Source organism: Bubalus kerabau, chromosome 6 (assembly GCF_029407905.1).
Source record: "Bubalus kerabau isolate K-KA32 ecotype Philippines breed swamp buffalo chromosome 6, PCC_UOA_SB_1v2, whole genome shotgun sequence".
Lineage (NCBI taxonomy): Eukaryota > Metazoa > Chordata > Mammalia > Artiodactyla > Bovidae > Bubalus > Bubalus kerabau.
Window position 1 is genome coordinate 10,667,689 of NC_073629.1, and position 11,827 is coordinate 10,679,515.

An 11,827-nucleotide genomic window follows, 5' to 3' on the forward strand; every position below is an offset into this window, starting at 1 on the left:
TAAAACTGTATTTTTGCTCACAGAATGGTCTGTTATAAATGTGTGATAGCTTGCTTCTTAGAGAAGGGAGGGAATGGCCATGGAGTCTGCATTTGATTCAACAGTATGCTTCTGAGAATAAAGTAGGAAGAAGATGGAAATTTAAAAATTACTAAGAATGAATGGAATAGAAAGTAGAGCGATCAGATAACTTTAGGAGAAATCTGTCAATTGCAGACCATCTCAAATCTCCAAAAATTTCCACTGACTTTAAAAAAATATACAACGTGAGACTTGCAAGTTACATTTTATTTGGGGCAAAATCAGGACTGAAGCCTGAGAGACAGCATCTCAGAAAGCTCTGAGAAACCGCTCCAAAGAGGTGGGAGATTAGGTGGCAATGCTAGTGATGGGGAGTGGCTGTAAATACAAATTTTGATCACTTACCCGCTTCTCACCTCTTGCTGTGTGACCTGGTTGCTAATAGGCCACTGACCTGGTCTGTGGCCTGGGAGCTGGGGACACTTTCTTTAGAGTGTGAAAGTGGAAAGTGAAAATATTAGTCATTTAGTTGTGTCTGACGCTTTAAGAGCCCATGAACTGTAGCCAGGCTCCTCTGTCCATGGGATTTTCCAGGCAAGAATACCAGAGGGGCTAGCCATTCCCTTCTCCAAGGGATATTTCAGACCCAGGGGTTAAATCCAGGTCTCCTGCATTGCAGGAAGATTCTTTATGATCTGAGCCACCAGGGAGCCCTTAAAGTGTAATTCAGGCAAACAAAGACCTGTCTCATAACCACAATACAACCATGAAAATTAGGAAATACTAATGTGGAGCCTGGTGGGCTGCAGTCCATGGGGTCGCTAAGAGTCGGACACGACTGAGCGACTTCACTTTCACTTTTCACTTTCATGCATTGGAGACGGAAATGGCAACCCACTCTAGTGTTCTTGCCTGGAGAATCCCAGGGACGGGGGAGCCTGGTGGGCTGCTGTCTATGGGGTCGCACAGAGTCGGACATGACTGAAGTGACTTAGCAGCAGCAGCAATGCATTACTATTATCTAATTTATAGATTCCATTCAAGTTTCACCAATTCTCCCAGTCATGTCCTGTATAGTTTTTACTTAAGGAAAAACACACAACATAAAAGTTATGAGTTAAGTTTTATTCAGGGGCCTTATTGGGGACTACAGTCTGGGAGACAGCCTCTCAGTAGCTCTGAGAAACCGCACTGAAGAGGTAGAGAAGGAGCCAGCCTATGTGCTTTTTTTTGTTTTTAGCTAGGAAATATAGGTAGTCAAGGATACATCTTGGTAAAATATTACTGCTAATCACAAAGAACACATATCTCAAGTTCATATTTTTAGTACTTTTCTATTTTTGGAAAGAGGCAAGCATCTGTAGTCATTGAAATGTTTTCTGAGATGTTCATCTAAATATATAAGGGCCTGTTTATCCAAAGCACAGAGTTCTTCATCTTGGTTTTTTCCATCCTAAATTCCCCTCAGGGTGCACTGTCAGTGGGCATCTGCACTAAGTTGCAACTTAACCTTTTGTATAATTGGATAATGAGTAACAGTCTTTTTCTGCTGTTAACAATAGATAATTGGGTACAATCCAGGAACAGTGTTGCATGTTGTTTGTCTCTTTCAATATTTGGAGCGTTTCCTATTTTTTTCATAATCTTAACACTCAAAGGTTATAGGCCAGAATATTCCTCAGTTTGGATTTACATGATCTTTTCTAATGATTAGATTCAGGTTATAAATTTTTGGCAGAAATATCTCAGAACCGAGGCTGTTATACTTCTCACTGCATTCCAACAAAAGGAACACATTTTTCCTCCAAACTTATTTATAATTGAAGAAAAATTGTTTCACAATGTTGTATTGACCTCTGCTGTACATCAACATGAGTCAGCCATAGGTATACATGTGTCCCCTCCCTCTTTAAACTCCCTCCCACCCATCCCTTCTTATCCATCTAGGTTGTTACTGAGCCCCAGTTTGAGTTTCCCGAGTCATACATCAAATTTCCATTGGTTATCTATTTCACACATTGCAGTGTGTATGCTTCCGTGTTACTTTCTCCATTCATCTCACCCTCTCCTTCTCCCCTCACCCCACTTCCCGTGTCCATAAGTCTGTTCTCCATGTCTGCTTCACTGTTGTTTCCCTGTAAATAGGTTCATCAGTACCATCTTTTTAGATTCCATATATAGGCATTAATATACTATATTTGTCTTTCTCTTTCTGAATTACTTCACTCTATATAATAGGCTCTAGGTTCATCCACCTCATTAGAACTGACTCAAATACTTTTTTTTTATGGCTGAGTAATAGTCCATTGTATGTATGTATATATGTCCTTATCCATTCATCTGATGATGGATGTCTAGGTTGCTTCCATGTCCTAGCTACACCTGACCTGGCTCTGTATGCAGGTCAGGAAGCAACAGTTAGAACTGGACATGGAACAACAGACTGGTTCCAAATAGGAAAAGGAGTACTTCAAGGCTGTATATTGTCACCCTGCTTATTTAACTTATATGCAGAGTACATCATGAGAAACGCTGGGCTGGAAGAAGCACAAGCTGGAATCAAGATTGCTGGGAGAAATATCAATAACCTCAGGTATGCAGATGACACCACCCTTATGGCAGAAAGTGAAGAAGAACTAGAGTCTCTTGATGAAAGTGAAAGTGGAGAGTGAAAAAGTTGGCTTAAAGCTCAACATTCAGAAAACTAAGATCATGGCATCTGGTCCCATCACTTCATGGCAAGTAGATGGGGAAACAGTGGAAACAGTGTCAGACTTTATTTTTCTGGGCTCCAAAATCACTGCAGATTGTGATTGCAGCCATGAAATTAAAAGACGCTTACTCCTTGGAAGGAAAGTTATGACCAACCTAGATAGCATATTCAAAAGCAGAGACATTACTTTGTCAACAAAGGTCCATCTAGTCAAGGCTATGGTTTTTCCAGTAGTCGTGTATGGATGTGAGAGCTGGACTATAAAGAAAGCTGAGTGCAGAAAAATTGATGCTTTTGAACTGTGGTGTTGGAGAAGACTCTTGAGAGTCCCTTGGACTGCAAGGAGATCCAACCAGTCCATCCTAAAGGAGATCAGTCCTGGGTATTCATTGGTAGGACTGATGTTGAAGCTGAAACTCCAATATTTTGGCCACCTGATGCAAAGAACTGACTCATTTGAAAAGACCCTGATGTTCAATCATATTGAAGGTAGGAGGAGAAGGGGATGACAGAGGATGAGATGGTTGGATGGCACCACCGACTCAATGGACATGAGTTTGGGTAACCTCTGGGAGTTGGTGATGGACAGGGAGGCCTGGTGTGCTGTGGTTCATGGGGTTGCAAAGAGTTGGACATGACTGAGTGACTGAACTGAACTGAACTGAGTGAACACTGGCTACATGTGTGTTTTTCAATTTTGGTTGAGGAACACATTTTTATTTGTCTCATTACTTCATCATTTTATTAAAGTGGCTTTATTTGGCTTTCTCCATTTTAAATTACTCTTAAAAATTTTTTTATTTATTTGACTGCACATATGGGACTTAGTTCCCTGACCAGGGACTGAACCCAGGCACCCTGCATTGGGAGCATGGAGTCTTACCCACTGGGCCACCAGGGAAGTCCCTAAAGTTACTCTTTTTCTCTTTGCAATTAATAGATATGTTGTGAGGAAATGCATCAAGAGTATGTACATACACCTTTCCTCATCAAGCTTTCACTCATTAGTTTTAGCAGCTATCAGTGTTTCTTAGCTGAATTAATTATTACTGTGATAGTTTATCAAATGGTGATTTTCTAATTCCATCATTCCTTCTAGCTTATTAATGACATTCTGCTCTAAAGGAAAAACTCTCCATTCTCTTCATTAATTCATTCCTTTATTTATATCAGTATAGACTCATATATTATTTTTGGTTTCATTCGACAGTGTACACTTACACTTGAATAGAAATGATAATTGTCACCATCCATTTTCTTGTTCCTAATCTCAAGGGGAATGTTTTAAATAATTTATGATTAAGTATTATGTTTGCTACGTGTGTATGTGTGTGTGTTTTTTTAATACCTTTACATCTTCTTATGGTGAAAGAGAAGGTTCAGCCTTGCAAACAGGCCTTTCTAAGTATAACAGTCTCAGGTCTATTTTGCTAACATTTTTCTGTGCAAGCTCATATTCTTTGGGAGCTATCAACTACCTTGATAGGTAACATGTACTTTCATGAGGGGATAAGATCCTCTGCCCTGCCCTGTTCTCCTATTGGTGAGGTTGAGAGTGGAAATGGGATATGTTCCAGAGTAGAGAGCTTCTAGTATTGTAATGTGATCTCAACCATTTTCTGTTTACTTCATTCCACCCACAAGGGGACCCTGTCCTTCAGCATCCCCTATCTGTTTAATATCTCTGCCGTAAGTACTTATGCTGTCCAGAGGCTCTCTTCCTCTATCGTGACTGATGCTTCCACAGGGTGAGATAGAGGGAAGGATGTAGAAAGGAATGCTTAGTGACTGACCAGACTCTGTGCACTTCTTGTTATCAACTCTTCACTCAGTTAGAGTCACCCTACTGTGAGCCTGCCACTTAGCATTGGAATTAGTATTGGGTTAGTGATGCTGCTTTTTAGCAAGTCATTGTGAAGAAATGGGCAACAATCCTCCTGAAACAGGGGGAAGGGGCCAGGGCACAACCTTTGAAAGAATGACATAGTCTAAGGGCGTGACATAAACTTATTAGACTAAATGGGTCTAGGATGGCAGGCAAGTCAACTTTCACTAGACCTTGAGCCTCACTATATGCTCATTGTAACACAACAGCAGGCTAAATGACACACTCACAAGCAACAAGTTCTGAGGTCAATCATCAAAGGCGGAAAAGTGGGTGGTAGCCCAATTCCTGGAAATCTATGCCCCTCTCCCCAGATAGTTGGAATCATCCTCCCTCTCATTGCCTATGAAATTACCCAGCCCATAAAAACTGACCACGCCATATTTCAAGGATGCTCTTGCCTTCTGAGATGGCCCATGCTCTGCACGTGGAGTGTGCTTCTCTCTAAAGAAACCCACTTCTTAAATATCACTTTGGCTCTCACTGATTTTTTTCTGCAATGAGACATCAAGAACCTGAGCTTAATTAAGTCCTGAAACCACATGTGCGATCTCAGTTGGACGACCACAGGTTTTGGTCGAGTTCAAGTTCCAATCTGAGTTACTTGCTTTCACTCCCAAGGCAATGTGGGAAAGAGAATAAAAGGCCCTTTTAGACAACTGCTTCCCATCACTCCCCAAGTTGTGGGGCATGGCTTCCTTTGGCTCAGACCTTCTTCAGTTTCATGCTTGGGCTCAGTCATGTCATCTTCCCAACAATTTCTCCCATTATATTTTTGTACTGGGATCCAGTTACCTCCCTCTCACTTTGGTGGTTTCTCTAAGATTTGGTTCAAGGGAAAGAGCCATGAGTCCACGCTAGTTTGTCATATTCTGTAGAACTGTCAATCTCTTTAGGAAGAACCTCAATAGAAGTCACAAGATCTATATGAAGGAAGAGAAGTGTTATTATTGAAGGACAAGACATGAATCAATTGAAGGAAAAGACATGTCATGTTCCTGGATGGTGAGACTTTATATCATAAAATCGCAATCATTCCAAGAATGTCAATCATTTCTAAATTAATATATAAATTTAACTTAACTTGAGTAATTTTCCAGCCTATTTTAATAAAAGAAAATAAACCTGAAATTGATCTTGAAGAATAAACATGCTATGAATGGCAAGAAATATTTCAAAAAGAAAAAAATACCCAGTAAAGGGAAACTTCTTTTTTAAAAGATGCCAGAGCTTACTATCTATAAAAAGTGTGATGAATCAGTATGGCATTTGAATAGGAACTGGAAAATAGTCCAGTGAAACACAAATAAAAACTTGGAGATGGATCCAGGTATATGCAGAGTTAAGCAATTAATTTCAATTGAGGAAAGGATGGCTTAGACAGTAATTGTTGCTGGGACTGTTATCTATCCATCTGAACTAAAATAAAGTTAAATCTTGATTTTATATAATACAGACAATTAAAAATTTGGTGGGTTAAACTTTTAATTATAAACAACAAAAGACAAACAGTAAAAATATTTGCAAAATATCAAAGCCATGGAGACTTTTCTGAGCAACACAATAAACCCATGCTACATAAAAAAACTTGCTTTAGCAAAAGTCAACAACAAATATCAAACAACAAACTGGGAGAATAGTCTCTTTCCTCTCTCTCTCTCTCTCTCTCTGTGTGTGTGAGAGACAGAGAGAGAGAGAGAGAGAGAGAACATAAAGGGACAATATCTTTTTTTTTGATAATATCTTTAATATACTAAAAGTGCTTACAAATAGATGAGAACATTAATTCACTGGGCAAAGGGTACATGTGAAAGAACAGTCACAGCACACACACTGCAAACAGCCAGTAAAAATGTGAAATGACACCATCTTACTTGCAATCCAAGAAAGGAAATTTGGAGATGATACTTTTAAAATGTTACTTTATAAACATTAAAAGTACATTACTTTTTAAATGTTATTGGATTGGCAAAAAGTCATTAATATCCAGTTATAACTAGGTTATGTAGATATAAGCAGCTTCATGTATTTGTGCATGGAGTGTACATTTGTGGAAGTTTATTGGAATTTAACTTGACATTATCTGTTAAAATTTTGAAATACTCATATTCTTTGAGTTAATTCTGCTTACAGAAATCTATCCTACCTCAATAAAATCAAAACTCCCAAGGAAATATGTACAAAAATATTCATTATAGCATTCTCCCAGCAAACATTTGGAAAAACACATGTGTTCATCAATGGGGGAATTTTTGGATTGGTTGAATAATTATGCTACAAATATCCTACAGAACATTGTGTAGTTATGAAAAAATAACAAGATATATCCACATGTGAATGTGAATGAGATACATTCACATTCGGGAAAAGGGTTTAGGAGGAAAAATGTCATAGACCAGCATGTGCAGCATAATTCCATTTCACAGCACAAAAATATTTTCATGTATATGGGTATACAGATGATAGGTATATAAGCAGATAGAGAGATCAAAGATAGATATTGGGAAACATGTTCATGTTGCAATAAATAGGCAAAGGTGGGGATTCTCCATTATTACTTTATTATAAAAATTTTAGGGTGTTGGGATTATGTCAGTCAGTGTTCCATGTTGTAAAGAGAAACCATTCTAAATATTTTAAGTGTGGAAGGATTTAAAACAGGTAATTAAGTATTTGCAAAATTATTGGAATAACTGAAAAAGTAGGTTCTTGGGAATGGAATGACTCCTAGACCAATCAAAAAGTGACACCTCAGGGTCTCCTTTGAGGCCATTGCTGGAACTCCAAGTTCAAGAACACAATCCCACCTGACATTTGTTAGAATGTCTATTACCAAAGAGGTAAGAGATAACAAATGTGGGCAAGGACATGCTTAAGATTGCTTGTATGCTGTTGGTGGGAATGTAAATTGGTGAAGACATTTGGAAAACAGTATGGAAGTTCCCCAGAAAACTAAAACTAGAATTACCATATGATCCAGCAATTCCACTTCTGCTTATATATCCAAAGGAAATAAGTCATAAATAAAAATAAATAAATTATGCAGCCACAAAAGAGGGAATCCTGCCATTTGCAACAACATACGTGTGTGCTTAGTCGCTTCAGTTCTGTCCAACTCTTTGTGACCCCATGGACCGTACCTCACCAACCCCCTCTGTCCACGGGATTCTTCTGGCAAGAATACTGGAGTGGGTTGCCATGCCCTCCTCCAGGGGATCTTCCCAACCTAGGGACTGAACCCATGTCTCCTGCATTGAAGGTGGATTCCTTACCTGCTAAGCCACCTGGGAAGCCTCTGAAACAACATGGATGGACCTTTATACTAAGTGAAAGAAATCAGACAGGAGAAAGGTATAATCTCACTAATATGGGAAGGCTAAAAAAAGAAAAACAAAACCCCCCAAACTGAGAAACAGAACAGACTAGTGATTGAGAGAATTTGAGAGAAAGATTAAGGTAGTCAAAGGGCATAAGCTTCTAGTTATAAGATAATTGAGTCCTGGGGATGTTATGTTGTTGTTGTTGTTGAGTTGCTAAGTCGTGTCCAACTTTTTGCAACCCCATGGATTGCAGCACACCAGGCTCATCTGTTCTCCACAATCTCTCAGCATTTGCTCGAATTCATGTCCATTGAGTCAGTGATGCTCTCTAACCATCTCATCCTCTGCTGCGCACTTCTTCTTTTGCCTTCAGTCTTTCCCAGCATCATGGTCTTTTCCAATGAGTCAGTTTGTAGCGTCAGGTGGCCAAAGTATTGGAGCTTCAGCTTCAACAACAGTCCTTCCAATGAATATTCAGGGTTGATTTCTTTTAGTATTGACTGGTTTGATCTTGCAGTCCAAGGGACTCTCAAGAGTCTTCTTCAGCACCACAATTTGAAAACATCAATTCTTCAGCACTCAACTTTCTTTATGGTCCAACTCTTACATTCGTACATGACTGCTGGAAAAACCATAGATTTGACTATATGGACATTTGTTGGCAAAGTGATGTCTCTGCTCTTTAATATGCTGTCTAGCTTTGTCATAGCTTTCCTTCCAAGGAGTAAGCATCTTTTAATTTCATGGCTGCAGTCATTGTCAGCAGTGATTTTGGAGCCCAGGAAAATAAAACCTGTCATTGCTTCTACATTTCCCCCTTCTATTTGCCATGAAGTGATGGGACCAGATGCCATGATCTTAGTCTTTTTAATGTTGAATTTCAAGCCAGTGTAATGTACAGCATGGTAAATATACTTAAGAATACTGCACTATATATTTGAAAGTTGACAAGAGAGTAGAAAATAAAATTATAACTATGTGAAGTGATGGCTACTAACGAAACATTGTGAAATCATTTCTCAGTATATACATATATCAAATCATAATGTTGAGCACCATAGACTAATACAACAGTATGTCAAATATAACTCAATAAAATTGGAAAGCCTCCCAACAAACAAAAACTAGACAAACCTCTCCAACATTGTCAGTTACCATCCAAGAGTCAGAGAGTTAGAATCAAGATATAGTGGCAGCTGTTTCTCCATGCCCAGATCACTGAAGAGTGGGCACTGGAATCCTGTCCCCAAGGAAATCTCATGTCTCCATGATTTTATTAGCCAGCAAAATCTATCTGAAAGAAGGGAGGAAAAGGGCTTCCTTCTGGTAGAACCCTATTCACATCTAGAATCAGAGCCGCAAAGGAGCCTGAGAAATGTAGTATGTACTTCATCTTTCCAAAGAGATATCAGCTGAAGAAATGCATAGGACCCACCAAGGGAATTGTGCATAAAGCTTACTTTGGGGTATTTTTCAATATTTTGATATAAACATACACACACACATGCATTTAATTTGAAAGTATGAGTATCAATACCCATATTTCCCCATTTTTTTAAATAAGGAAAGCACATACATTCACACACAGGTGTGTATAGGCTTAGAAAAATACAAAAGGGATTCACACTAAAATGTTCAAATTGGTTTTCTTGGAGGGGAAGAAATTGCAGATAGTTGAAAAAAATCATTGGCATTTTCTAGAATAAATATAACCTGCTTTCTAAAGATTAATAAACTATTTTTTAGAGCAATTTTAGATTCATAGCAAAATTGAGCAGAAAGTACAAGGAGTTTCTGTTTATCCCCTGCCTGCACACCTGAGCAACTGCCTCCACTATTAACATCCTGAACTGGAGTGATACTTTTGTTATAAATGATGAACCTACTTTGACACTCACTATCACTCAAAATCTGTAGTTTACATTAAAGTTCACTCTTGGTGTGCATTCTTTGGCTTTGGATAAATGTATGTATCCATCATTATAGTATCATAGAGAGCAGTTCACTGCCTTAAAAATCCTCTGTGCTCTGTCTATTCATCCCTCCCTGCCAAATTCCAATCTCTGGCAACCATTGTGTTCATAGTTTTACCTTTTCCAGAATATCATATACTTGGAATCATATAGTATGTAGCCTTTTCATAATGGCATCTTTTACTTTGTAATATGAATTTAAGTTTTATCTTACTTTTTAAAAAGTGAAATAAAGACGCCAGTTGAGGGGGCCGCCTGTACCTTTCTGCCTGCAAAATGGCTCCCGGGAGCGTCGCTTCCAGTGACACCTCTTCCTCTACCTCCTCGGTCTCCTCGGCCTCCTCGGCCTCCGCAGAGGGGTCGTCCAGGCCGTCAGGGTCTGAAAAGCCAGGCCTGGCCCGGGGCGCCGTCCGGGCGCCACGCCGCCACCCTCCAGTGCTGCGCATGGTGCTGGAGGCGCTGCAGGCCGGGGAGCGGCGCCGGGGCACCTCAGTGGCGGCCATCAAAGTCTACATTAAAAAAAAAAAAAAAAAGTGAAATAAACATTCAACATGAACTAAACAGAAAAGATAGCAAAACTACCCCTTGTCAGAATGAATCAGATCAGATCAGATCAGTCGCTCAGTCGTGTCCGACTCTTTGCGACCCCATGAATCGCAGCACGCCAGGCCTCCCTGTCCATCACCAACTCCCGGAGTTCACTGAGACTCATGTCCATCGAGCATCCAAATTAAAAGCTTTAGGATGTTCTTGTAAAGTGAAAGTGAAAGTGAAGTCTCTCAGTCATGTCCGACTCTTTGCGACACCATGGACTATAGCCTACTAGGCTCCTGTGTCCATGGGATTTTCCAGACAAGAGTACTGGAGTGGGTTGCCATTTCCTCCTCCAGGGGATCTTCCCGAGCCAGGGATCAAACCCAGGTCTCCAGCATTGTAGGCAGACGCTTTACCCCTTGTAAACCTATTCAAATTCAGATTTTATTATGTTTAAATGTGAATGAAAATCGCAGAAAGCAATGGCACCCCACTCCAGTACTCTTGCCTGGAAAATCCCACGGACGGAGGAGCCTGGTAGGCTGCAGTCCATGGGGTCGCTAAGAGTCAGACACGACTGAGCGACTTCACTTTCACTTTTCACTTTCATGCAACCCACTCCAGTGTTCTTGCTTTGAGAATCCCAGGGAGGAGGGAGCCTGGTGGGCTGCCGTCTATGGGTCGCACAGGGTAGGACACGACTGAAGTGACTTAGCAGCAGCAGTGAATGAAAATAAAATGTTTTTTTCTTATATGATAAAATCTACACATTCTTTTTCAAAAACTTTATTGGCATGTAGCTGCTTTAAAAATCTGCACACTCTTAGCTTTTGGAGATTCCATTCTAAAACTCAGGATATATTCACATGTATTTATCTCCCCAAATATAATTTTTTCCTGTAAAAATTTGAAATAGTTTGCATAGTTTTGCTTTCAAGTTATTTCACTAAAAGTAACTTATTTAATTTAGGTTTGATTATATTTTTTACACAGTCATTTGTTGTACTTGAGAAATTTTTGTAAGGGAAAAATTATCCCTCCAAATAATTAACTTAAATTTTAAAAATGTAGCTGCATTTTCAGTTTTTAATAAAAGTTATGTTCTAAGGGAAATTTATTATGAACAAGGAAATAGTTTTGAAAGTACTTTTTTTCCCTGCTAGCCATGTATATTTATACTATATACTAAATTCTTTGGAGAAGATGTAGGTTAGAGTTTATAAATTAAAGATTGATTTATTACTCAACTGTACAGAAAAAAGATGCCCTCCAGAATGGATAAGTAGCTAGACAGTGTGAATTGATTAAATTTTTATCTTAATCATTGATAGAAGGGCTACAAATTTGACTTATCCAACAATTTGTAAGAGCCTGAATACTC

At 39.2% G+C, this 11,827-nt stretch overlaps 1 protein-coding gene across 1 annotated transcript in view; it reads right to left on the reverse strand.

Annotated features, from left to right (window-relative positions):
• LOC129655867 (serine/arginine-rich splicing factor 10-like) overlaps window positions 1–10,415 on the reverse strand; it is a 34,264-nt gene extending 23,849 nt beyond the window's left edge. The window contains exon 1 of the mRNA XM_055586680.1: window positions 10,233–10,415. Coding sequence (XP_055442655.1) covers window positions 10,233–10,415 — 183 coding nt within the window. The remainder of the gene's footprint in view (window positions 1–10,232) is intronic.
• Between the last annotated feature and the right edge of the window lie 1,412 nt (window positions 10,416–11,827).